The 27824-nt window shown below is 40.4% G+C and overlaps 1 protein-coding gene across 10 annotated transcripts; it reads right to left on the bottom strand.

Moving 5' to 3' along the window:
• Nucleotides 1-677: 677 nt before the first annotated feature.
• Nucleotides 678-27141, bottom strand: Klre1 (killer cell lectin-like receptor family E member 1). 10 transcript variants are annotated; one of them, XM_017321589.2, is made up of 9 exons: nucleotides 26856-27141; nucleotides 20437-20493; nucleotides 11951-12060; nucleotides 6389-6569; nucleotides 4403-4504; nucleotides 4076-4114; nucleotides 3272-3417; nucleotides 2260-2360; nucleotides 679-923 (listed from the first exon to the last, which is right to left on the bottom strand). In XM_017321589.2, exons 4-9 carry the CDS (start codon nucleotides 6567-6569, stop codon nucleotides 812-814), a joined length of 681 nt encoding a protein of 226 aa, XP_017177078.1. In that variant the 5' UTR covers nucleotides 11951-12060; nucleotides 20437-20493; nucleotides 26856-27141; the 3' UTR covers nucleotides 679-811. The 10 variants fall into 10 exon arrangements, 9 of the variants coding, with proteins under 9 accessions (XP_006506191.1, XP_017177078.1, XP_006506186.1 ...); XM_006506123.4 differs by having other exon boundaries at nucleotides 6389-6588; nucleotides 26856-27140; XM_030255388.1 differs by lacking the exon at nucleotides 26856-27141 and having other exon boundaries at nucleotides 6389-6588; nucleotides 20437-20505.
• Nucleotides 27142-27824: the final 683 nt, after the last annotated feature.

The following is a 27824-nucleotide window of genomic DNA, read 5'->3' as shown; positions in this document are numbered from 1 at the left end:
TGTTTGACAATAATTTTCTGTATTTTGAGTACACTGGAATGCTATATGCATGTAAAGTGTGGTCAGATCAAGTGTGTTTGCAATATGGAAATGGCATTATAATCCAGGATTGCAAGGAACATAGCCCAATCGAGGCACAGTTTTGCCAAAAAAGTCAAAAAATCAAAAATGAAATCAATCTAAAATATGCTGATGATTGTTCTTTTACACTCAATATTTTCCACTAACTCTTTAAGGAAGTAGAACTCGAAGTTAGTAAAGTATATTGTGCAAATATAAATGTGAAGTTATTTATTCAAAATTCTTGGGGTAAAAGCTGTTTTAAGGTTCAGATTTTTTCAGATGCAGGAGATGAGAACATCATGTTTAAGAGATACTGACCTAGATGTAGAACTGCCAGGGCCACTCAAGACACAGAGAATAAAGTATGGAGGATCTGAGGAAAGCCAGGGCCCTTGACATCACTCTTTGCCTGACTGTGCATGCTGCACACACTATCAATAATACATCTCAAAGTATCACATTAAGGAAGCAGGCTTTATACGGGGGACTATATGCTACATACTACCTCATCAGATTTACCTCATTATTTCATTCAGAAATCATTTATTACAGTGTCTTCTAAAATACATGCAATACATTTGTTAGCATAAACACTGACAAAGAATAACACTGGAATATATTTGAATACAGTTTTATTTAAGCAAAGGCAAATATTTGTCACATTTTCTTCATAAAATAAGCACTCCAGGAAAAAATGTTAAAAAAGATTAATTTTCATATATTTCATGAACTCATAGAATTAAATATGCTACTTCTTGCAAATATATGTCAGTTTGTTCGCACAGTTTTCTTCCATATAAGCTTCTTTTGATTTATAAGATGCACAGAAGTTTTTCATATTAGCTTCAAGTTTAGAAAACCTAAAATGAAAGAAATTCCAGTTATTGCAAAATTATATCGCATTCAAACACCTAAGAAAATACAATACTGTTGCCCTACATATAAATGTCAAAAATCCAATCCATTGGATTTCCATAACCCGTAATTCTTATCAGTAATATGGTAGCAAACCACAAAGTTATCAAGTCAGTGTGTAATTGTAAATGTCAATTAATATTTCAACTAAGGAAGAGTCTAAGGGCAAAGGATGTCAATTGGTTGTTAGGGTAGAAAAAGACAAATTCAAAAGGAAAGAAAGAGAGAAAGAAAGACAAACAGACAGGAAGGAAGGAAGGAAGGAAGGAAGGAAGGAAGGAAGGAAGGAAGGAAGGAAGGAAGGAAGGAAGAGGGAAAGAAAGAAAGAAAGACTGTGAGTAGGGCTGAGAGGTGTAGCTCAGCAGAGGAGTATGATATTAACAAGATCAAGGCCATTAGGTCCATGACACCACAGTAAAACACTAAAAAATAAAATAGAGCAAAACAAATTGTGACTTACTCGCCTAAATATGCATTTACACACCACAGTTATTTGGTCTCATGGTAAGTGCAATATTAAAGACCAGGAGGATAGTAATGACATATTACAGGCGACGTTAGATCTTTTATAATGCAGCCATTGATTTGACAGAACAGGGGACAGAACACTGAACTAAGGAGGTTGCTCCTGAACCCTAGAATTAAAGGAATTTATGCTAAATAAAGGTGTTCTAACTTATCATCAGCCAAATAAAAGAGTTGCTAGTTAAAGCCATCATTTCCTGAGTAGGTAGGGGTTGGGGTAGGGAGGTGGGAGGAGAAAGAAACTGTTTAAACTGATAGTTGGTTAATCCAAATCAGGAAAGAGAGTGTCAGTGCCATTGGAGAAAGCCGTTGCCTACAGAGCCACTATCTAATCTCCTGTAAAAGTCCTGTCTGCACTCCCAACCACTGCGACCACCATGCTCAAGCCAAGCCCAAGCCCACCGCCATTGTCGGGCCAAGGACTTTCCAGGCAGGACCAGCCAGAGCTCCCCCCTTCTCCCCTGGCCCTGGGCTGGTTCGAGCCCGTGGGGCTCCACTCTGTTCTCAGCTCCTCCACAGCTCTCTATGGCACCCGCGTGTCCAATAGCCTGAGAACCATATGAGCCCTGCTTCCTTGCAGTCCCAAGAGGCCAGCTGTCCTGCACCACAAACTGTACTTCCCCACCCCCAGAGTGGTATCTCAGGGTCTCTGTCCATCAATTTTCCTTGTCCTGCCTGCAGCAGACAGAGTGTGAAGATAATTTTCATCTGCCTGAGGACTGCTTTCTAAACACCTGAGGCCACATGACTACTTACAGCCCAGAGGGTAGAACCGAATGGTCTTCCCACAGCCACTGTCTGCGAGTTTCATTATAGTAAACTCCAACCCAAAAGAAAGACTTCAAAGAGAAGAAATTCTGAAAGTGAGAAAACAAAGATATGTATGGCTCCAATGATTGTCTTCTCATCAGCTCTATGGGGGTGACTTTGAAACTGTTGACTCCATCTGTACATATTGATTCTATGTCTGAAGTCGGCGGCCTCACACACATGACGCTCTATTACAAGACATGCCCAAGCTATGAAAAAATACAACTTTTCTGTTCTTGTGGGAGATTTGGAAAACAGAGTAAACAAAATATAGTGTTGAGTTTGAGAGGAGAGTGAGGTTTAGTTCTTACACTATTTCCACAGGTTTCTTGGAGACACACTTTACTGTGGTACCTTGAAGTATCTAATAACGAGACTCTGTATTGGGGAAATACACCAAAGACACTTTATCTTTATTCTGTCATCATGACTGGAGCTAGAAAAAAATTCTTCTAGACCATGTTGGGCTGTTCAGTGCCATGTTGTCTTGTTTTGTTTTGTTTTGTTTTGTTTTTTTCTCTCTGACTGATTTGTTACTGAAAACAAGTGTAGATAGATAGATAGATAGATAGATAGATAGATAGATAGATAGATAGAAGGCTTCTTTTAAGTTGCCCAGGCTTGCCTTTAACTCACTCTGTAGCTGAGACAGACCTTGAACTTGTAACCCTCTAGCCTTGGGTTCCCAAGGGAATGGGATTACACACCTGTGCCACCAGGCCCAGGTTCAATATTTCTTTTCGTGAAATGCAATTCCAAATATCATTTCACTGTTTCTATCTTCTTCACATAATACATGGGTCTACTTGACATGAGGAGTGCAACAAAAGATAGAGCGGTTTTATCCTCAACCATGGATCTAGTGCTAAATTTAAACAAGTGTAGGTGACATTTCACTTAACCTTATTTCATCTCTTAGGGGATCTCACACCTAGTGACTCACAGTTGCAGAACTTACCATTTCCTCTTTGTTCATCCTTATGAGACTGGAGTTAAGAGACAAGCAGGCACGCTGACTGTCTCTCCAAATTAGCTCTTCCTTGGAGAAGAAATAACAGCTGCACCTGAACCAGACCCAGTTCTCTGGACAGGGATGATGGAGCCCTAGAGAAGGAGCACCTGTCACTCTACTGACGAGATTCACAGATCCTGAGTATGATTTTCACTTGCTCCAAACAGAGGCTTGCCCACTTGCAACACTGAAAAAATATTCTAAAGGCAATTAAAGTCATTATAATAAAACTATGAACTGAAAACACACACTTCTGCTTTTATTTTTATCTGAACTTTTAGAACGTTTCTATTTTGTAGAACACATTTCTGCTTCTGATCCATTCTCATTGCTGAGCCATTAGTTTTTCTAAGTCAGGGTAGAAACACCCCTTTATAGAATCACTAGATTCTGTTGTTGTTGTTGTTGTTGTTGTTGTTGTTGTTGTTGTTGTTGGAGAAACTGCCCTTCCAAAATTTGTTCTCATGTTAATCCTATTCCATAGAAAACCATGGAATCTCACAAGAATGTTCATGCTGTATACAACGGTGTGTAATAACACCAACAGTACTTCTGTATTGTGTTACAGTTGGTTATCCAAAAACCTCTGTTCCAGGTTGTTAAATGTCTGGGACCATGTCCTGTCCTTTCTTAGTTATTCTGAAGTGTCTTGCCTATGAAGACTGTCTGCTATTCATGGAAGTACTATAAGTAATAAACATGTTTTTCCTGATTGCATCTGTGCAACAAGGCTGGGAAATCAACACCTACCTTCTTGCTGAATAGTAGAAGATGATCTTTCAGAAGATGCTACAAGAACAGTCCAGATCATAATTAGTTCCTTTATATTAACACACCAACAGAATTAATAAAAAAATTTAAAAAAAAAAAACCTTCTGTTCTAGAGCAACAAATAAGCAATTTTAAAGACAATGTTAAAAATGAAATAGTTTTCACTATTGTTTTCTGGTAATGGTACCAGACATCCAAGCCAATGTCCCACAACTAGTAGACAAGCATATCAACTGTACCCAGAGCCAGTGAGGAACTTGATAAGTTTCTGCAAACCTGCCCGAGAGGAGAACAAGAGCCACTCACACTTTGTGGTAAAAGTGGTCATCACCATGGCTACAGCCATCAGGAGAAGGCACATGGCACCGAGCACACTCGAGAGAAGCCTCCATGGAGGTGAGCAATTCCCTGAGAAAGATAAACCCAAGAGTGGGATCAAAGGCATCGGGCAGTGGCATGAGGTGATAGGCTGGGCCAGGTTGATCCAGGGATTGCTTTCATCAGCAGAGCATTCCAATGATTCACTTCTGATTTTCATAGCCAGCCTGTTAAATTTTTCACCCAAGATTTAAAGCAAACAATGGCACAATGGTTTTTAAAAATTCCTAAACAACAGTAATATATTTATTTATCGAACATCACAAGTACCTGGGACTAATGTATCTGGAATGCTCCGTGGAACTAGTTTAATATCTTTAATTTAAAACAGAGTTCAGTAGTCAATGTGGAAAATATAAATACCACTGCATAAAGGTAAGCCAAAAACATCAGTGAGTAATTTATAATTTTGTATAACACAGGAACTAAATTAAAAAGCCTTTTCAGTGAAAATAATCATTTACTAGAACTGGGCCTTTTATTCCTATATTTGGCCTCAAACCCTACTCTCTAGCACCCTCTTTAGGGTGAAGAGGGCATGTGTGGTGGAGGAACTAAGAGAATACAATTTGAAACATAAATGAGAAAAGACTGATTTAGCTCTGAATTTTTCTCTGTACAGGTGATTGCATTCTAAACTAGGAAGCCAAATGAACCGCTTTTACTAGTCCTTTTCCCTTCCATACTTCCCGACTCTTTTCTTTAACCCAGAAAGCACGTGTCAAGGTTTATACTGTGTCGTCCAAGGAGGAGACTTACTAATGAAGCTGAGAACAAGGGTTGGCCACACTGCCAACACTTTCTAGTGCATCTACCTGGCTAGCACTGGTCAGCTGATGGACTCTACCTTCTCTCTGCTGGCAAACAGACTGGGAGGGAGTCACATCCACAATAGACTCAAACTTCACCTGGGTGCTCAGTGCCACACAGCAGTCTGCTTCCTCTCGGCCAGCGTTTCTCATCTACTTGGCTTTTCTTTCCTTTTGCCTTGCCGCTAATATTCTCTTCCAAACATTCACCACTGAATGGACACAATCTCAAGATCGACATGCTCTAAGTAAACATTCTATGGAAGCCTATGCTTCATTGAAATGGGATTTTTGGGGGGTGAGTTTTCAGACTACTAGCATTACTGTGAGAAACTTAATTCATGCTTTACTCACTCCACTTTAGCAGTATTCCTCACTGTATTTTAAAAAAACAAGGTAAGTCTGAAGATGAAGGTGGCATTCTGGTCCCTAGAGCTTTGCCACTCAAGCTCAGATTTTCTCTTCCTTTCTTCCTTCTTTCCTTCCTTCCTTCCTTCCTTTCTTCTTTGCTTCCTTCCTTACTTAGCAATCTGTAAATTGTCATCTGCCAATTCCTAATTTCCCTTTCTCTATCTAAGATGCTTGGATCTTCCAGACATTTAAGGCAAGCCTTAAATGATAACCAGAGGAACATCCCAGAAATAAGCCATAACTACATTAGCTGCATGAAACCTTCACAAAGAATTGATTTTATCTTTGCTTATATCCAACTTGTTTTGAAGTCCAAGTCTGAAGGAAATACATTTATTTTTTGCTTGTTTCAGGGTATTATGAGAGTAAAGTTTCAGCTTCTCCTGCACGCAATAACCTGGTCAGAAACCCATCAGACCAACCAAATTCATAATGCCCCAGAACAGGATTCCAAGACCCACTGCCCTGGGCAGCTATATCCAGTAATTTTTTCATATTTTAACTTCTATAATCCTGTAGCCAGGGAGTTCAGTTCTATCCTTTTTCACTTCTTAAAAGTTTATTTTTTTCCATTCAAGGCTAAAGCAAATATCTCTTTAACAGCAAGCAATGTATATCCCTAGTATCTAACAAAACTTGACCTTAACCTGAATTTTCAACAATCTCCCTGTGTTTATTGAATACAATATTATACCTTTACCACTGATGTCTTCTGCTGTGTTTTTGTGCTTCTTAAGATGTTTCTGGTATTTTTTCCTCTGCTCAATGGATGACAATTCATTTGAATTAAGTGTATTCTTAATCTTGTTCTTTGCTTTACTCTTCTGCTGGGAATTCACATTTAGGGTAGAACGGGTTACAGGTGCTTCATCCATCTTTATAAAGACAAAAATGCTGTGAGGAAAGGAAAGGAAATATCGGCATAGCATAATCTGGGGAAATGTACTTTAGTAAAAATGAGTAAAATAACAATTCTAAAAGCTTTTGCGTTGAGGAATAGACATGACCATATGCTTTTATGAGGTATGCTTTCAACTTTGAAGCCTAAAATATATGAAAACATAATACCAGAAACTTAGAGGTAAATTAAGTAAACTAACTTTATTTAGTTAATTCTTTTCTTAAAACAGTGAGGTACTTAGGCTCCAATCCAGCACCTTGTGCATGCTACATAAGTGCTTTATAAGTGGGCTAAATTTCCAGTGTTGTTTGTTTGTTTGTTTGTTTGTTTGTTTGTTTGTTTGTTTTGACAGATTCTCACTACACTACTGACAGGTCTTGAACTTCTAATTCTCCTGGCCAAATTAGTTCTTAAATAAATGTGACTAGGCTGATTGTATAGCTTATTAATACAGCATTTGCTTAGCATGTATAAGGTACTAAGTTTATCTCTAGCAACACACACACACACACAAACACATATGCACAAAAAGAGGCAAGGAAAGAAGGAAAGAAGGAAAGAAGGAAGGAAGGAAGTCTTGTCTTTAATATAAACTGAAAAATAGTATTCAAAGATCCAAGAGGCAGAGGCAGGCACATTCCTGAGTTTGAAGTCAGCACCTGATCTACATAGAAACTTCTGGACCAGCCAGGGCTGTATAGTGAAACTCTTTCACAAACCAAAAATAAATAAAAAATAAAAATTAACAAACAAACAAAACTGAAACAAAAACAAAATGAAAAAAAACAATTTTGAAATAATTAATTAAAATACTTTAAAAGATAAAAATAGCTTATAAACATTTTTAAAATCTGTATTGTTATTCAAGTAGTGTGATTTGTCAAATGAATAAACAACAACAACAACAACAAAACCAAGATATATAAAATACTAAAATATATTAAACTCAAAGTGGGAGGAAAATTAATTGTATGCTATTTGCTAATTTTGACCCTCCGTGGCAGAGCTGAGGAAAACTGACCAGAATGCCATCACTTGTTTGTGACTCAGGTTCCAGAGAAGCTTTCCTGTGAAAATTGTTATATCTGAAAGTCACCATACCAAGCTGGAAGTTGTAGTATCGTTACTTTGGTCTGTCATTGATTTCTGTAGATTGGGAATGAGAATCAAATAAAATGAAAGCTTGCTTGCTTGTGTACTCTGGTTGGTGTTTATTTTCAATTAAAATGCCTTAAACAAGGCTGGAGAGATAGCTCAGTAGTTAAGAACACTAGCTACTTTCCCAGTGAACATCCCAGAACACACGTGGTGGCTCACAATCCTCTGTAACTCCCCATCCAGGCTATCCCATGCGCTCTTGTAGTTGCCTGGAGCACCAGGTACACACAGTGTGCACATGCATATATGCAGACATGACACCAATACGCATAAGATAAAGGTATAATAAACAACTTTAAACCATGCCTTGAGGGAGATTTATTCCCCCTAGAACAAATTATATAAGTTATATGTTCCAAACTCTGAACCAGAAATGATCAGACATACCTGAAGCAAAGAGGGAATTCCAGGCACAGATGTTAAAACTTTAATATGTGCTAATCAGCAGGGTCTGGAGCAGGATATGTAAGACTGAACTGGGAACAGGGGAGGAAGCTGCTTGATCACACTTCACAGCCCCATAGCAAAGTCCTCACTAATGCTTTACATTTCCGTTTAGCACCCATAATATGGGTGAGAGCATAGCTTAAAACTCAAGTAAGATCATGTGTCCATCCACTACTCAATACTCATGAGGCTGTGCATTCATTCCCAGGCACAGCAAGTCATGGATCTTGAAAAAAAACAAGCAAACATTGATGTAATCAAATATTCCATTCCCATAAGAACATTTTCACTACAATGTCATATATGACTCTCTGGAACCACAGCTTAAACACAATCGAGTCAGAATGGCATGAGAATGATGTGTGTGTGTGCCTCTGTGTGTGTGTGTGTGTGTGTGTGTGTGTGTGTGTGTGTGCGCGCGCGCGCGCGTGAGTGTGTGTGCTATTGTGTGAATATGGATGGGTGTGGTCACCCTTAACTTTCATTTGAACTTAACTAAATTTTATTTTAGACAGTTTTCTTCCAGACTATTACTGGCTGACCTGCATGTTTTTCAAAGTATTACCTTTGAAGACTGTAGTACATTCTGAGATATAAATCTTCAGCCTGTTCCCAGACTTATGCCCTAGGAATGCCTCTGTCAAAGACTCAGGTAAAGACATTCCTTAAGAATACTAATACAGTCTTTAAGAAAGAAAGTGTAAACGCCCAGCTCAGCTTCAGAAAGCACAGACTGGGACAACAAACATCTGAGCCATTGGCTGACCTCTCTGTAAAGCCTTCATGGATTTTCCCATTAGCTCATGTTATCTCTCTCTTTTGTTTCTGCTTTTTGCTTCAGAATTGAACTCCATTACTTTCCCCTACTTCTATCATCTTGAATAAGTTGTTTGCCTATTGAATTCTTCCTAGTGGATTTCTCTTTGACTACGTATACATATGCAGAAGTTCTGTCTCATGTTTTGCATCTTTTTTTTGTAAAATTGAAAGTTAAGTAACTAAAAAGATGGGAAACAAAATTACTGTTACTCTCCCCAGGCCAGACTTTCAGAATCACTAAGTGTCTTAAACATTCTAGTAATGAGAAGTCCGGAAAGAAAACAAACAGAGTGGAGGAGATTCTGTGAATTTGCAGCCCCAAAACTGCCACCAGTGGGAAGCATGCTTAAGAGTGGGAGGGTAAGAAAGACTCTGGCCATGAGTCCCCTGAACCAGTCTGTGGAGTCTTATATCCTCCAACTATTCTCATCCTGGGTCTCTTTTCGTATCCCTGATAGTCCCCCTTCACTCAGAGGCCTGGGAAATGGCTCAATTCTCCTAGCTGTGCAGTTTGAGGAGTCTGCCTCACAGTCCTGGGGCCTCTACTATTTATGTGCAGCTGAGATGTCTGGATTCTGGACTTGACAGCAATAAAGAATGTCAAGATGAGCCAAACTGACACAAACTTGGCCTGGTTGTTGATCAGGAGATACAATTTGAATTGTATCAGAGAGAAGTGACCCTCAGGGCCATCAACCTTGGAAAGAGATTTAGGGATTTTGGAATTACAGTATTTAGAGGGAAGAAAGAAAACATTGCAACTCTTTGAAGTATAAATGAAATCACTGGGTCATTTATGAGCACACTAGACAGGCTTACACACAAGAAAGGAATTTTTTAAGAACAAAAGCATGAATGGATAAAGGGATGGATGGATGGGTGGATAGATAGATAGATAGATAAATAAATAAATAAATAAATAAATAAATAAATAAATAAATAAATAAATAAATAAAATTTACATAGATCATATACATACAAACAAAATGCCGCAACATATTCTACCTGGGCATACTTAACTACCCATCTTAGCAATTATATGTGTGATCTTTTTAGGCAGTATAATCTCTAGAAATTTTGACTCAGCTAGCAAGAAAAAGGTCCAGGAAATGGGGCATAAGGGACTTGTGCCTTTCTAAAACTCCTTTAAATATTTCCTCCTTTCGTTTTTGTTTTTCATTCTTTGACTGTTATTTTATTTAAAATAGCACTCTCCAATTTTGTATATTTTCCCAAAAATGACATGATTTTACTTGTCTTTATAGCTAGGTAATATTCCTCTGTGTGTGTGTGTGTGTGTGTGTCTGTGTGTCTGTGTGTGTGTCTGTGTGTCTGTGTCTGTGTCCATGAGCAATACATTTATATATTCTTTTTTCCATCCATAGATACATAGGCTGATAACTCAAGAATGATAGTTCCATCATAGTATGGGTGTGTAGAAACTACTACTTGAGTTTTGAAGACACAAAGCTGGATCTGCAACATTTCATCCTCTGCAAAATCTAATCTAGTCAGGCAAGATTCTTTCCAGGAACTTTCATGTGCATATTTGTCATTGGATGACATTATGAAAGTCTTTCACTCTCTAAGCTCTCTTCTCATTCGGGTAATGTTCTTCCCCTCATCTGTGCAGAGGATTTTGATTTCCTTTGTCAATTCTAGCCATGATTTCCCACACTGTTAGGGTTCTACAGATGGCTATTGCCTGTGTTTTTTTTCTTGAAGACTATCTTGCTTTCATTTCCATTTCTCCATGCATTATTGATCACATATACTTTCACTTAAAAGGTGTTTGGTTCCCTTAACACTTAAGCTGGCATTCTTACATTAAAGTCTGATATATTTGATGCTTTAATACATTGATACACTGGAGTTGTTGGTGGTTTGTTTTGTTTAGTTTTTAATGTGGTATTGGTTATTCTGTGACAGCTACAGATACAAGGAGTCATTAAATGGATCTAGCCTGCCACCTAATGTCTAGGCAGAAAATGACCATAGTTATTTTAAAAATCTAGCCTTGTTGAGAGCACCTCATAAATGTCCTTGTGCCTCCAGAACTTAGGAATGTTAAGCACAATCGTCCTCTCAAAGGGATAGACGTAAAATCTGTTCTTCCATCCACAAAGCTGAGGATTGGAAGTGATTAACAGCCTGTTGATCTGTTGGGTCAGATCATATCAAGCTCCAACAATCAGAACCAGAGGTGGCTAGTAATATACAGTAATCTGTATATCCAGAGGCTTCCCCAAGCTCCCATAACCAGGACCAGTTATCACCAATAGCCCAAAATATCTCTAAATTATCTAAATTATCTAAATTATCTAATTTATCTGTATAACTTATACCAGGCCAGATCCTCAGTAGGCCCTCAAGCTAATACAGGTAGCCTATCTCTCAAACTCATCTTCTTGGAAGACATGACATGTACCCTGAGTTAAGTTTTAATGTAGTCATACTTTCTTGTACACCAGGAATTGTATTGTACCAGGAAACTTTTTACCAAATTATACTGTTTAAATATGCTGGAAATAAACCACTTGGCATCAGACTCCTGAGCTTTGATCCAAGTTGATGAAGTCAATCTGAAATGATTTTTTTATCTGCAACTTTTCAAGGCTCACTTCCCTGCCTACCATGACCACCTGTAAGGTCACCCTCATGGCCTCCCAAACTGTGAAGGAAATTTGGGGCCATGGAACTGCCTTGCAAACTACTTAACTAGGGTCACTCACGCATGTCAGAATAGATGATAGATGATAGATGATAGATGCTAAGTGGTTTATTTCCCTACAAGTAAATAATTCTATTGTTGATAAATCAACTGAAAGCAGAAAATTAGTAAGGAAAATCAGAAAAGGAAGATATATTCAAGATGCCCAACATGATCTAGTAGCCATTCCCCACTCCCATGTCCACCTTCTTGGTCCTGACCTGCAGTTAGGTGTGGTCTAGTCCATCACTGACCCATCTTTGTCTGAGCCTGGTCTCATCCTGTAAGGTACTCTGAAAAGTTCAGGTCTTGAGGAAGGAACGAACTCTCCCTATTATGAAAAATATACAGATATTATATTTAATATATTTATATAAAAGGTTTGGATAATCTCACTTCTGTCCATCAAAACCATGCACAAATGTTTCTATCCTGTTAAGAATTTATAAAGAGCTGTAAACACTTGTTCATTCACCTCACCTGTGGCATTGATGGAACATAGCAGTACCCTGAGAGGGGGTCCTATTGGTAGAAAGGTGATGGGGGTTGGATCTGGAAAGGGAGATCTTGTACTTTGCTGCTGTAATGGAATAAGCCATCTATTTCCACAGTGTGGCTTCTGTTGCCATAATGCATTGTCCTAACAAGGGTTCAAATAGCCAGGCCAACTGGTCATGGACTGAAGCCATGAGTCCAAGCAAGGTTTTCTTCCCTATGTGGCAAATAAGATTACAAATTTGAAAGACATGAGAAAATGAAGCAATTTTTCATCTACCCTTTGGCAGAAAGGGACAGAACATAGAGAAAAGTCAAAATCACTACCTGCACTATACAAAGACTTCAAGTCTAGTTTAGGCTGTAGAAAAAAATGATTTCATATTAGGAAATGAGATATTTACAGACTGGTATTAGCACTTTCCTAGATGGCTACTCTGATTTCTGTAGTAACAATGAGATTCACTCTGTTGTGGAGTGGTCCTGTGTGCAGCTTCTTTGCTTTGCTTGTCAAAGGCAACTTCTCTGGAACATGAGTAACCACAACTGCATTCACATCCATTTTTAAGTTGATTGGTCTCCTCCTGACTTTATAAGTTGGATGTTAACTTTCTGGAGCCTATATCCTCATTAAATCTTAAAAAGAAAAAGAAATCTGACATGGCACTAAGACAAGAACTTCACATGGGGCTTTTGTGCTCCTTGTTTCACAGGACTGTACAACTATACTCAGCAGGAATTCTGATTTTCATACAAAAAGGCTATCAAGGTAGAGGGGCAGATATCTCTCTTCCTGTATCTGTTTTCAACACACCCTCAAGTAGGTTTCTTATAAGTTGAGTGAATAACTTCATGAGTCAGTATGGCACTTTACCCTGGCAGTGAAGCTCAAAAGGATCTGTAATTCGACGGTGTGTGTGTGCATATTCACATGGTGGGAAGGAATAACTACTCTGTAGATGAATAGAACCAGCAACTAAGGAGAGCAAAGCAAGATCTAGAAGCTTCTTTCAGGTGATTTGAAAATCATAAAACTCAAAACTTGTACTAGATCCAACCCTCCTGAGTGCTCTGGATTGAAACATGGAACGGTCAGAGAGGGAGAGTAGACTCTGCCCATACACAAGGACAAGGACTTTCTCTTTGTGTTTTGCCTGAGAGAAAGGCTTGATTGAACAGTGTTTTCAGGAGACAGCTTTCAAATTTTCGGATTAAGTCTTGCTGGATAAGAACCCTGAAATCACTCTTAGAACCTTAACCAAAAGAAAGAAAAAGAAATCTTGTCTCTATTGGTCTGCCTCTGCAGCACTCCCTACTCAGTGGAACATCCATGGAAGTTTCATGAAAGGTAGCTTTAGGCAGGATGTGCTACCTGCAATGGTGTGTGATGCCTTTGTCACAGGTGTTTTTTATCAAAGCCTGTGGGGGAAAAAGTATGGCTATATCTCCTACATTATTCCCAAAATTCTGGCAGGAACTACAGATCGTTCTTGAATTCCATGTGCTTATCATAAATGCATTATTAATATTTTTCCTGCTAAAGAGTAATCCTTAAGCTGTCTGTCACTCCAGAGTTAATGATAAACCAATGGGAAGAAGAGCTGGAACTCTCAAATGTACATAAAGATGAATTTAAAACTAACAATAAACATAACTAGGGGTGTCTTTTCAACCCAAAACTAAGAGGTAAAATCACATTCATATATTTGGTATTTATATCCTAGCTCAGACACCCTTCCTGAGTTCTGGGACACACTGAACTGCCTTTATCTAACTACTAAGTTAAGCCAGCAGTACAAAATATATGGTTATTTTATCCATAGTTGGCCCATGAGTTATACCACAGTTTTCACACCAGAGACTCATGCTCTAGGCAGACTCATGTCTCATTTCAATAAAAGCATCAATGGGCAAAGAATAGAAGCAACCAGTTGTTTTGTTTTGTTTTGTTTCCTGTGCCTGCCTTGCCCCACTTTTGCAACGCATACTATTCTTCTGCCCTACTTTCATCTCACTGAAAGCTCCCATAACCTGTCTTCCCATCTCCAATTGGTTATTTAGGAAAAGGTTCCAGGGTAGATAGTCCTAGCTTAAAGCCATGTCACCAAAGGCCTGGGGTGATTTCAAATTCTCCAATGGCAGAACTAACTTTGATGGAAGTGGTTCACAAAACTCTTTAAGAAAAGGACATTTAAAGCTCGGTGTTGGGGGAAGTGGGAGGCACATCTGAGAACTCATGGGTGAGAACTCAGGACCTGATTTTGAAGAGAGTTGGGAATAACTATGTGGATTATATGACTTTGACCTTAGAGTCATAATTTTGCTTCCAAAAATGCCTAACCTGTCTGTTGGCTCATATTTAAATCACAGGTATGATAAACTGTCCACTATTTCCTCATAACTACTACACAGCTGTTTGAGCATCACCAAAACTTTATAGCAAGGGTTGGGCATGAGGAAACAGAAATGAATCACCATAATTCAGAAGCGTGGGACTCCAGACAATGGAAGAACCTGTCTGAGAAGATGGAGCTATTTAAGGGCTCTGGAAAGACATTAAAAATGACAGAATGTTGTGCTATTTCCAGTTTATAAGTGAAGAACCTGGAATTTATAAGGTTAACTACCTGACAGGTGCATTTTAGTGGCTTTGTGCTGGGCTTTGGAAACCAGTTACTATAGTAACAAAGGAAGACCGATGCAGTGTCAACATCTAACATGTGTCTCCAAAGCTTCTTCAAAACCCCTTTTTATTTCCAACCTAAAGGAGGCATTCATGCAGTATGCCAGAGTGACGGAATACCAGTCTATCACTGTTCCAAACACTGAAAGTCAATTATGCTACCTTCATACTTCGTCTCTTGTGTAGGTCCCTGCAATAGGAAAAGAGGACTTATGCAAATATGTTCACAAAATATACAGTATGAAAATAATTGATGTTTTAAAAGGGTGAGCAGATTATGCAAATCACTGAGTCTCTGCATCAAATTTCTAATAAATAAAAAGAAAAGCCAAGATATGGTCACAGCACTAGCCTTACTTAATGTCTACTCACCTTTAAATACATCATGACATTTAAGACAAAGTAGAAAAAAAAAGACATAAGGTAATTAGTGTTGAGGGGGTTTCTGCAGCACTACTAGCAGAGTTTTGATCCAGGAGAGGCAAGATGAAAGCTCAGTAGTCAAAGCTGACTCTAATGTTGAGAGTCTAACACTGGGTAGTTTATTTTAGGCATATGTAAGCACAGGACAATTTGGGGGAGAAATGTCTTCGTGATAATGATTTCAGTGCCATGTGCACAACAAATTCTAAGACAGGATTACATCAAATCTCTTGTAAGGTACTAGTGAAGTCTTCCATAAGTATGGGTTCTATAGATTAACTAAGGAAGCAGGCTAAAGGTAAACAGAATGCATTGTAAGAGTCTAGGGCAGATAGTGTAATAGATTGACTGAGATATACAGGCTCAGGTTAAAGGTCTGGTGGAGCCAGTGTGGCCTGGCCATACAGAGAGTTCAAAGGTCACCAGGCTCCTAACCACCTCCACCCCACACCTTCTAGGCAGAAAACAGATTATACATCTCTCCTTCCAAACAGACAAGCCTGTACGTTTAACATTCCTGGATTCCCTGGTGTTCGTCTGTGAAACGGGTGCAAGAGGCCTCCCATTTCTCCTTTTTAATTTTTTATTTTATTTTATATTTTTTTTAATTTTTATTAGGTATTTGGCTCATTTACATTTCCAATGCTATACCAAAAGTCCCCCATACCCACCCACCCCCACTCCCCTACCCACCCACTCCCCCTTTTTGGCCCTGGCGTTCCCCTGTACTGGGGCATATAAAGTTTGCGTGTCCAATGGGCCTCTCTTTCCAGTGATGGCCGACTAGGCCATCTTTTGATACATATGCAGCTAGAGTCAAGAGCTCCGGGGTACTGGTTAGTTCATAATGTTGTTCCACCTATAGGGTTGCAGATCCCTTTAGCTCCTTGGGTACTTTCTCTAGCTCCTCCATTGGGAGCCCTGTGATCCATCCATTAGCTGACTGTGAGCATCCACTTCTGTGTTTGCTAGGCCCCGGCATAGTCTCACAAGAGACAGCTACATCTGGGTCCTTTCGATAAAATCTTGCTAGTGTATGCAATGGTGTCAGCGTTTGGATGCTGGTTATGGGGTGGATCCCTGGATATGGCAGTCTCTAGATGGTCCATCCTTTCATCTCAGCTCCAAACTTTGTCTCTGTAACTTCTTCCAAGGGTGTTTTGTTCCCACTTCTAAGGAGGGGCAAAGTGTCCACACTTCAGTCTTCATTTTTCTTGAGTTTCATGTGTTTAGGAAATTGTATCTTATATCTTGGGTATCCTAGGTTTTGGGCTAATATCCACTTATCAGTGAGTACATATTGTGTGAGTTCCTTTGTGAATGTGTTACCTCACTCAGGATGATGCCCTCCAGGTCCATCCATTTGGCTAGGAATTTCATAAATTCATTCTTTTTAATAGCTGAGTAGTACTCCATTGTGTAGATGTACCACATTTTCTGTATCCATTCCTCTGTTGAGGGACATCTGGGTTCTTTCCAGCTTCTGGCTATTATAAATAAGGCTGCTATGAACATAGTGGAGCATGTGTCCTTCTTACCAGTTGGGGCATCTTCTGGATATATGCCCAGGAAAGGTATTGCTGGATCCTCCGGTAGTACTATGTCCAATTTTCTGAGGAACCGCCAGACTGATTTCCAGAGTGGTTGTACAAGCCTGCAATCCCACCAACAATGAAGGAGTGTTCCTCTTTCTCCACATCCATGCCAGCATCTGCTGTCACCTGAATTTTTGATCTTAGCCATTCTGACTGGTGCGAGGTGGAATCTCAGGGTTGTTTTGATTTGCATTTCCCTGATGATTAAGGATGTTGAACATTTTTTCAGGTGCTTCTCTGCCATTCGGTATTCCTTTTTAATTTTTTAAAAAATTAACAATTGTTGCTGTAATTGAAGCCAATGTTGAGTGTGTTGCCTACGTGGCTCCCTACTCTAACTAATACAGGCGAGCATGAAGGAATTATAAGGATTAACAGAGGACAAAGAAAGGAAAAGCTCATTTTAACCATGACAGCCATTCAAAGGTCACTGGAGAGATTCGTTTCTATCTCTCTATTCAGATCATTAATTTGACCATCAATAGTATGAGAAAAATCTGACACAATAAAACAACCTATGCCAGAAAATTGTTGATCACCAAGATTATGCCTGAGCAAAAATAATCTGTAGTATCTTTAGTTTGTGAAACAGTGGGTTTTAACTCACCCATCTCTTGATTAACTTCTGTTAATATTTTTTTCTGCTATATTAGAACTTTTACTAACCATACAGGCCATCTTTAAGATCACTCTTTTTATTATAATAGTCATTCTTGGGACTGGTAATTTAAGCCTAAAAACAATGTTAGATAAAGCAACATTATCTATTCCACTAGAGTGTATAGCACTCCGATTACAGATAGGCCTCTTATCTCCCCTGACCTCCCCCGCCTCCTCCCTGCCATGGATCTTGTGTTTACAAGCTGAGAATTAACATATAATACAGTCAGGAGACATAACAGCACCATTTGGTCATCGGTAGTATTGTGTCCTTATTGTATTCTCAAGGTCTTGGTTTGAGGAGTTAAAATTTCCATGTCTCCTAAGTTATCAGCTTACATTTCTTCCTCTTGGAATGTCTCCACTTGTTGTATTTGTCATCTATCTTCAAACACTCTGTTCGGGGGTCTCCAGGATGCTGTCCTGATTGGACACGTCAAAGTGTAAGCCATCCTGTGACTTCACTCCTTTCCTGAAAAAACATAGCGTAGTTTTGCCCTGATGTCAAACGAAAAAAAAAAACAAAACAAAACAAAAAACAAACAGAATCTTTGTGTTGATCAGTTTCTAATTTTTTTTTTTTTTTTTTTTTTTTTTTTTTTTTTTTTTTGGTTTTTCGAGACAGGGTTTCTCTGTGTAGCCCTTGCTGTCCTGGAACTCACTTTGTAGACGAGGCTGGCCTCAAACTCAGAAATCCACCTGCCTTTGCCTCCCGAGTGCTGGGATTAAAGGCGTGCACCACCACGCCCCACTCTAGTTTCTAAATCTTTCTACTTAACAAAAACTTTAGGTTATGTCTTCTTTAGAGGAAAATACTGGGTGGCAGAGAAAACATTATCCTTTAAAGTGAAATAAATTAAAGTTAGCATAGCTAAATGTAGCATAGTTTATGGAGACTTGTCATATATGTTCCCTTTTTATTTTTAAAATTTGCCATTTAAGTACTTGACTGGGACATTCTACAATAGTTTGTTCCAGTGGCTTATAAGGATTTCTAATAACATTCTTAATACTTCATATGTTATAAAATTCCTTAAATCGTCTATTAGTATAAGCAGAACCATTTTCAGTTTTTAGTTATAAGAAAGTCTTAAAAGGGAACTACATAAAGAGCCCCATGCCATATCTAGGGCTGTGCTCTGCAGCTGGCTGGTTAGGGAGAAACAGTGTATATGCCTGAAGTACACAGATCTCCACACACCTGACAGCAGAGACGGCCTCAGACACAAACAGTCACAGTTCCAGGTACCAAACTGATGGGAACCACTATTTATTAATTACATAGTAGAAGCTTGAAATATTGTGCAAAATATACTTAGAATAGAGGACAGGCTCTAAGGTGCCTCTTCCAACTTCCTCCCTTGACAGTCTGATGATTTATGTCAGACTAACAGCAAGAACAAAACTCAAAAACAAACAAAATCTACTTAATGGTCATCAATGTCTAAAGATTTAAATTTAAGGCAACCATCCAGAGACTGCCCCACCTAGGGATCCATCCCATATACAACCAACAAACCCGGACACTATTGTGGATGTCAACAAGAGCCTGCTGACAGGAGACTGATATAGCTGTTTCCTGAGAGGCTCTACCAGTGCCTGACAAATACAGAAGTGGATGCTCACAGCCATCCATTGGACAGAGCACAGAGTCCCCAATGGAGAAGCTAGAGAAAGTATCCAAGGAGCTGAAGGGGTCTGAAGCCCCTTAAGAAGAACAAGAATATGAACTAACCAGTACCTCCAGAGCTCCCTGGGACTAAACCACCAACCAAAGGAAACACATGGTGGGACTCATAGCTCTGGCTGCATATGTAGCAGAGGATGGCCTAGCTGGCCATCAGTGGGAGGAGAGGCCCTTGGTCCTCTATGACCAAGTATAGGGAGGCTCTATATCCCAGTATAGGGAAATGCCTGGGCCAGGAATCAGGAGTGGGTGGGTTGGTGAGCAGGTGGGTGGGGGAGGGAGATAGGGGATTTTCAGAGAGGAAACCAGGAAAGGTGATAACATTTGAAATGTAAATTAAAACATCTAATAAAAATAAATAAATAAAAAGATTTGAGATCTTTAAAATTCAGGGTAATTTTAAGTTTGTTCTCAAGAAGACTCCTATATAGCTAACAGGATACTCAGAAATACCTGAGAAATAATCACAGAAAATCCTGAAGAAGAAAACAACTGGTCTGTCCCATGCAAACATGAAAGTAGATATCCAGCTGATATTATAAACAAAACAATAAAAATTAATTAATAAGCTAACTAATTAATTCACAGCCCCTTGAAGGAAGAACTCACCGAAAGGCTTTAGTTCTTACTACAGTTTGCAGGCAAGCTGATGTAAGAGATTCTTAGGCTGAGCCAAAAAATAATTTTAGTTGAAAATTTTAAAATAATCTAACTCCAACTGATTATATTTCTGGTTTAACCCCTTCCTGCCTCCAAAAGACTTTGAGAAACATGGAATTAAGCTTCCATTTCTTAGCCACTGTATTATCCAGGAGAAATATTTTTTAAAGTTTCTTGATTTCATTTTACACCTGTTTTCCTTCTTAAGTTCATCTCACATATGCTCAGACTGTTATTTTTAATTTTTGTTATATTGAAAAAAATAAAAAATGTTTTAAATGAATTTGGATAATCATAAATACAAAGAAATCTGGGTGGTGTTGGATTGAGCTCAGTGTCTGAAAGTCCAGAAATGAGGATGTCTCCCTTATTCGGCTAACACTGCTAGTGCACCTTTGGATGGATGTGTAACTTGCATCAGCAGGGAAAGTCCCACCCCACCCCCACCCCCACCCCCATCCCCACCCCACCATTCTCAGTAAGGCATGACTCACTGCCTCTTACCAGCAACAGCCTGGTTCCCAGCTTTCCTCTTAGGCAGGCTCTTCCTGCAGGTGCTCTCTGGAGACAGAGGTGTCAGCAGTTCACTATGAATGAAGCATCTCAGTCGGATTGGATTTATTTATCTGTTTATTTTTTAAGGCAAGGAAGCTCAGAAGGGACTCACTAAACCTCTCTACCGTTTCTGTCTTCAAGTCACTTACGTCTCATTCATTCCCATTTTCCTGTAACTGGACTCTCCGTCTTCCAGGACCTCATTTTAAATGTTTTCCTTCTTTCATTACACTCTTCTCATAGCCACACCTCTTCTGCAACATTCCATTTTCCTCAAATTAGGTAGGTTTTCATTCTCAGTTGCCTCTCTATCCCTCATGCTAATCTACACATGATGTCAGTTTAAAATATCCAATAAAAGCTGATTGATTATGGTGAGTTTAGACTGTTGAGCTTTATACAAAACCAGGGGTGTTGTGTTTTATAAAACTATAGAGGAAGAAGGAATTTGTTTGGTGGAAGTGCGGTATGGTGCTGGGGAAGGGGATGCCTCTGCAAGTTCCTGCTGAGGTATTCCTTCCCCTTCTGAGGTATCAGCCGCAGGATGGTACAGTATAGAATAGAGGTTATTCAGGGCATGGAGAGGGAAGTTGAGAGAAAGGCAGAGAGAAAGAGAGAAAGGGGAAGGGGAGAGAAAAGTAGAGGCTGGCCACAAGCTCCTGGAAAGAGGGGGGAGGAGCAAGAGGAGAGAGCAAGAGGGCAAGAGAGTGAGAAGGGGGCAAGTTGCTCCTTTTATAGTGAGCCAAGAACACCTGGCTGTTGCCAGGTAACTGTGGGGCAGAGCCTAGGCGAGATGCCAACAAGGAGTGAGTAGTCTTTTTTTGTGGAGCATGTGGGATTTCAATATAAAGAATACACTTCTTGTCCTTTGGAAGAGCCATCTGTAAAACCATTAAAAGTCATCTCTATAGGCTTTTTATATTTAATTTTAAACAAAACACTTAGGGTACCTTCAAAAAATCTTTTGGATAATGATTATCCATAGATCCTGGGCAACATGGTAATACTACTTGCAGATTAGCCTCAGAATGTAATAATAATCAACATGGGCTTTATTTAGCAGCACATTGATTTTTATAGTCTCTTTACCAGTAAGTTGTTTAAGATATATCCTTCTCAACATTACCAAGGCTGCAATTTTTTGTAAATAAGAGAATTGCTGTAGAGAATTGTGACATGCACAAATTTCTATAGTACTACTACCTTGTTGATATATAATCCCAGTAGGTGATGAGGAGGAAGGATAAGTAACTGATAAGGAAGTAAAAAGGAAGTAAAGGGTTACTTCCATGAGCTACTTGCTGTAGCAGCAGCATTAATTTTTTTTAACTAATCATTAGTTCATAGTGAATTTCATATCATGCACACCAATCCACCCAACCTTACAAACTCTTCCACTAACAGAGGAAAATATCTCATAGAAGCTGTAGTGTGTCCTATAGTATGCCCTTTTGTCTATAATTCTTTGCTTGAAAATGTTTGTTGCAAAGACCCCTTGGTCTGTTTCAAGTTCTCTGGCTTCTGCTACTTTAGATCTGTAGGATTGACCCTTTCATGCACTTCAGCAGTTTATTGATTGGATAGATGTTGGGGTGAGCCAATTCAAAATCCTGGGCCTTGGTCTGAGAGGTATCTGAACTAATCAGGCCGGCATGACACCGTCAAGACAGCAACTGGCAATCCAGACAAGCAGAAACAACTCTATCCTGCTATCCAGGCAAAATGAAGAACTCTCTCTCTCTCTCTCCCAAATGCAGCAGGTGAGGGACATGGCCAATCCTTCCACCCTCATACCCCAGGGCCCTGGCAACATTATCCCATAATTTTTTTGTAAGTAATAGAGAGATATTGTGATATAAGTGGACAGTAGGAGTGGGGCCACTCCCTGTCTTACTCCACCTGCTCTGGAACACGTAATCATGACATTCTACTGAGAGGTCCATGGGGGGGTGGAGGACCCGGAATTTTCCATGCTAATGAGGTATCTATCTAGCCAATGAGATTCCCTTCCTGGGCATTTCTTCCAGCAAAGGGTATTTAATCCCTAGTTCACCCTAAATAAGGTGCATGCATCCTCATCTCATTCTCAAATAAAGCAGTTTGGAAAAGAAGAGACTGTCTCTTCTTCACCAAGGATCACCTCAAGGGGTAGGCCTTCATTGTAAAGACCCTAAATCACCCAGAAAAGGCCTTCCCTCCTCCAGCCACACCAAACTCCCCACCCTCACTCAGAACCAAACTGGGCTTCAACCTCATCCAGGGCTCTGCTCTCCCTTTCCTGCTTAGCATATCCTGAGGGAAGGGAGGAACTAGAACCCCTGGTCCCAACTCCCAGAGGTATGCCAGGGGTCCCTGGGTACACAGGAGACTTGGAACCACAGCAATCATCCTAGATCTTGCTGTTTCCCAACCAAGAAAGCATGGACCGCCATTACTAGCTGTATACTGTGTTCTGTGTCTCCTGAGTGGTGTGCCAGGGTCTCCCAGTGAGGCAGACACGCAACCCAGCAGTGTACCTTGTTTAGGAACTGTTAAGCTGAGAGGATGGTGGCAAATTTGTTTTTGAATAATAATATATTCTCAATAATTATAAGGTGATTGCTTTTGTATTTTTTTTCTGGAACTATGTGTAAAATTTGTTCTTCTTGGGCTATTTACAATAAAAGTGAATAGATTAGATATATACTGATTAGATAAGCAGAAAAGGAGAATATCATCCATATAATTAATGACCAATACTTCAGGAAATTAAATCAGCACAGGCTTAAGTGCTTTATTTATATAATATTGACAAATAGTGGGGCTATTTTCCATTCCCTGTAGTAATATTTTCTATTGATGTAGAGTCATTGGCTGTTGATTGTTTAAAATGGGAATACAATACAGAGAATGCAAAATGTTCCTCATCAGAGGGTAAAGAAATAAAGGGGGAAAAGTCTTTAAAGCCAGGTATAATCACTTAGTGTCCTTGAGAAATCCCAGTAGAAGCAGGGAGCCCTGGATATGGAGCCCCCATTGCTTTCAGAATTGCATTTATGCCCCTAAAACGATGTGACAGCTGAAATTGAAATTTTTTCTGTCTTTTTATGAATTCCAAAGGACTGAAGGTTCTTTGTGCCCTGACTTCAATTGTTGCTGTATTAGAAAGTTAGGCTTTGTTTTAATTTTTCCCTATGAATAGTTCATTGATCAGCTTATACTGTCATTCCTGTTCTGAGGGAAAAACAGAAACCAGGAGTAATCCTAGCATTCCTATGGGTAGAGGATGGAAGTGGGGAGTGAGGTGGTGGAATCGAGTAGGGGAGTCCTGCACTCCTGGGAACTGAGGGAAGGGCCCTAGAACCTGGCCAAATTAGAGAACTAGAAGCCTCTTTAAGATTGCCTCTCCTCCTGCTCAATGAGAGGACTGGGCACCAGAAGGAAAGAAAAACAGATACACTGAAACTTATAAAGGAGAAAGTGGAGAAGAGCCTCGAACACATGAGCACAGAGGTAAACTTCCTGAACAATACACCAATGGCTTATGCTCTAAGATCAATGGACAAATGGGACCTCATAAAATTGCAAAGCTTCTGTAAGGCAAAGGACACTGTCAATAGGACAAAAGAGCAGCCAACAGATTGTGGAAAGATATTTACCAATCCTACATCTGATAGAGGGCTAGTATCCAATATATACAAAGAACTCAAGAAGTTAGACTTCAGAGAATCAAATAACCCTATTTAAAAATTGGGCACAGAGCTAAACAAAGAATTTTCAACTGAGGAATATAGAATAGCCAAGAAGCACCTAAAGAAATGTTCAACATCCTTAGTCATCAGGGAAATGCAAATCAAAACAACCCTGAGATTCTACCTCACACCAATCAGAATGGCTAATATCAAAAACTCAAGTGACAGCAGATGCTGGAAAGGATGTGGAGAAAGAGGAACACTCCTCCATTGCTGGTGGGATTGCAAGCTGGTACAATCACTGGAAATCAGTCCAGCTGTTCCTCAGAAAACTGGAAATAGTATTATTACCTGAAGACCCAGCTATACCACTCCTGGGCATATACCCAAAAGACTCTCCAACAAATAACAAAAACATATGCTCCACTATGTTCATAGCAGCCTTATTTAAAATACCCCAAAGCTGGAAAGAATCCAGATGTCCTTCAACAGAGGAATGGATACAGAAAATGTGGTACATTTACATATTATTAAAAACAATGAATTCATGAAATTCTTAGGCAAATGGATGGAACTAGAACTAAGTGAGGTAACCCAATCACAAAAAAAAAAACAAACATGGTATGCACTCACTGATAAGTGGATATTAGCCCCAAAACTCAGAATACCCAAGATACAATTCACAGACCACATGAAGCTCAAGAAGGAAGACCAAAGCATGGGTGCTTCAGTCCTTCTTAGAAAATGGAACAAAATACTCACGGGAGTAAATATGGAGACAAAGTGTAGAGCAGAGACTGAAGGAAAGGCCATCAAGAGACTGACCCACCTGGAGATTCATCCCATATATAGTCACCAAACCCAGACACCATTGTAGATACCAAGAAGTGCTTGCTGGAAGGAACCTGATATAGCTGTCTCCTGAGAGGCTCTGCCAGAGCTTGACAAATACAGAATCAGATACTTGAAGCCAACTTGGCTTCACACTGGGGTCCCCAATGGAGGAGTTAGAGAAAGGACTGAAAGAGCTGAAGGGGTTTGCAACCCCACTGGAAGAACAAGAATATCAACCAACCGGACCCCCCAGAGCTACCAGGGACTAAGCCACCAACCAAGGAGTACACATGAAGAAACCCATAGTTCCAACAGCACATGTTGCAGAGGATGGCCTTGTCAGGCATCAATGGGAGGAGGGGTCCTTGGTCCTGTGAAGGCTGGCTGGATGCCCCAGTGTAGAGGAATTTGAGGGCAGGGAGGCAAGAGTGGGTGGGTGGGTAGGGGAATACACTCATAGAAGGGGGGAGGGGGAAGGGTCTTCGAAGAGGGGGAGGACTAGGAAAGGGAATAACATTTGAAATGTAAATAAAGAAAATATCCAGTACAAAAACTTAAAAAAAAGAAAGAAAAGAGTAGAAAAAAGGGCAGAAATTCAGCTCTCCTGTACAAAGGGCCACAGCATAATGAGTCAGAGATTTGATGAGGAGCAGGGGAAACTGGATCAGCAGAGATGGGGGCTTGGGGAGACAAACCTACTTAGCAAGGGCAGGAACTCCTAAGGGTGACATGGGATAGAGTGGATGTGGCCATGGACACCTCACAGGACTGCCAGTGGCCATTGGTAACAAATTTGTCTGGTTCTGGCTGCGGCCTGCAGAGGCACCAGGTCAATTCTAGCTTTTAATCTTTGCTTCTGCTTTCTCATTCAGCTGATTGTTTCTGAGGGCTTGTTGTCAGTGAGTGAACTTCAGGGACGGAGAGTGGTGGGAACCCTGGACATCAGTGTGCTCCTCACCTCTCAATTCAAAGTTGTGGCCTCTTTGTGCCTTGACAAGACTGGGATGCTAGAGGTCTACAGGGAGGGAGCACCAGGGCCACAGAGAGCGGGAGTAACAACTGAGGAAATGTAGAAGAAAATGGGAACTGGCTGGAGTACAAGGGAACCTTAGGAATGAATCCACAGGCCAGATATCTGGAATTTTCGTGCATCTCGGGGGAGGGGGGCTCTGCAGGTGGTTCTAAGGATTCTTCACTTTTCAGTTCCAGTCACTCCTGTCACTGGCTGGGTTTCAGCAAAGAACAATCCCTCTAGACTCTACCCAGCTGTCTGTGATCCAAGTTCCTGGTGGTTGAGTTGCAGGGATCTAACTGGAGAAGAAGGAAGAGAGAAGTCGGGAGGCATGAAGCTACTGACCTGGAAGGCCTCAGTACTCCTCGAAAGGACGCTCCTGGGCTTCTCTTCCTCCTCTTCACTCCCGCAGTGGCACCAGTCTCGTGAGCCCTTAGAGTTCACTGTGCCCCTTCCCCATCCAGTGGATTGGCAAACTTAGGGGGGAATTACTATGGGAGGACAGTATCAGAGCTACCTGAATAAGGAGGGCAAGACGACACAAGAGGAGTGACTAGTGCCACCCTCAGCCCCACTGAGGTCCTCAGGAAGACTAAAGCATATCACCAGGACTGGATATGTTTGATAGGCACAGTGCGGACCCACTAGGAGGAGGTCTCAGACTGCTCCCCTGAACCTAAGGCATTTTATGCTCTGAAGAATGCCTTTGCCCGGCACTCCTCACAAGCCCTTCACTATTCCTGGACCTCTTTACCCTAGAACTTTCCTTCTTACCCTCCCAAAGTATTTTACCAGCAAATCACAATAGGAGCATTCAGGAAAGAGGCAGCCACAATAACCCACGTACTTACCTTTTTCCTTTCCCCTTTTCCTTCTTTCTTGTTGCTGTTGTTGTTGTTGTCGTCGTCGTCATGTTTCAAGGCAAGATTTCATACTGTAACCCACACTTCAGAATCGAAGCACTATATTCTCTTTCCCATCCACCATGTGATTTACCCTCCTCTTCCACCAGGTGGCGATGCGTGCTCATGCCTGAAAACGCCTCAGCTACTCAGACTCGCTCTTTGTCCTCTATGGAGGACTCTGACAATTGTACTGGGTGGGAACATATGGAAGCGTCTGCCCTTACTTCCCTCTGCCCTTACTTCCCAAGCCCGTGTCCAATGGTATTCTTTTAGGAAAGAGAAGGTTCGTTTTGTTTGTTCTGTTTTGTTCTGTAAATGGCAGGCAGTAAATATATTCAACTGGAGAAGCCATGTTATGTCTGTCCCTGTATCAAATAGTTCTGCATTTAGTGAGAAGGCAACAAGCTGACGAATGGGACACAAGAATTGTCCTCTGTCCCACCTTGTGATCCCAGATTAGTATATATTCCATGTACCCTAATTGGTTGTTGTCCATCCCTCCCTCCCCCCAGAGTGTCTTCCTCAAGTACTGTTAAACCTGAATGTTTCCAAGTCAGCTGTGGGTTCTATGTTGCCTGTGGCTTCTAGGTCAGCTAGAAATGACAAGAGGTCCTGAGTTTAAGGTCCTTGGATCTTTTTATTACTATATAATGGATTCCTCGGATTTAGTGGCCCAAAGAGGAGTGCCTTGAAGTCTTAGGCACTTGCTGAGGGAGAAGGGAGGGGGCAGCTTAGTTGAGAACTGACCACATTCACTTTCCCTAGATGAGATAAGATTTCCACACCCATCTGGGGAACAGGAGATGCTCTGTCAGACAAAAGTCTTTGTGTCTCTATCTTAGGCAGCTCTCAACACACATGTGACTTGTGATGTCCTTGCAACAATGTCTCATTTCTGGATATCTTCTTTGATTG

The sequence above is a fragment of the Mus musculus genome, chromosome 6, assembly GCF_000001635.26.
Source record: "Mus musculus strain C57BL/6J chromosome 6, GRCm38.p6 C57BL/6J".
NCBI lineage: Eukaryota > Metazoa > Chordata > Mammalia > Rodentia > Muridae > Mus > Mus musculus.
This window is presented reverse-complemented; position numbering and strand designations above follow the sequence as displayed.

Coding starts and splice junctions, on each gene's coding strand:
- Klre1 (XM_006506121.1), bottom strand. CDS start 7,694: ATGGTGACTTTCAGATATAACAATTTTCACAGGAAAGCTTCTCTGGAA. Junction 4,115..4,402: donor GACCACTTTTACCACAAAGT/GTGAGTGGCTCT, acceptor CTGTTCTTGTAG/CATCTTCTGAAAGATCATCT. Junction 3,418..4,075: donor TTCTACTATTCAGCAAGAAG/GTAGGTGTTGAT, acceptor CTCCTTCTCTAG/GGCTCCATCATCCCTGTCCA.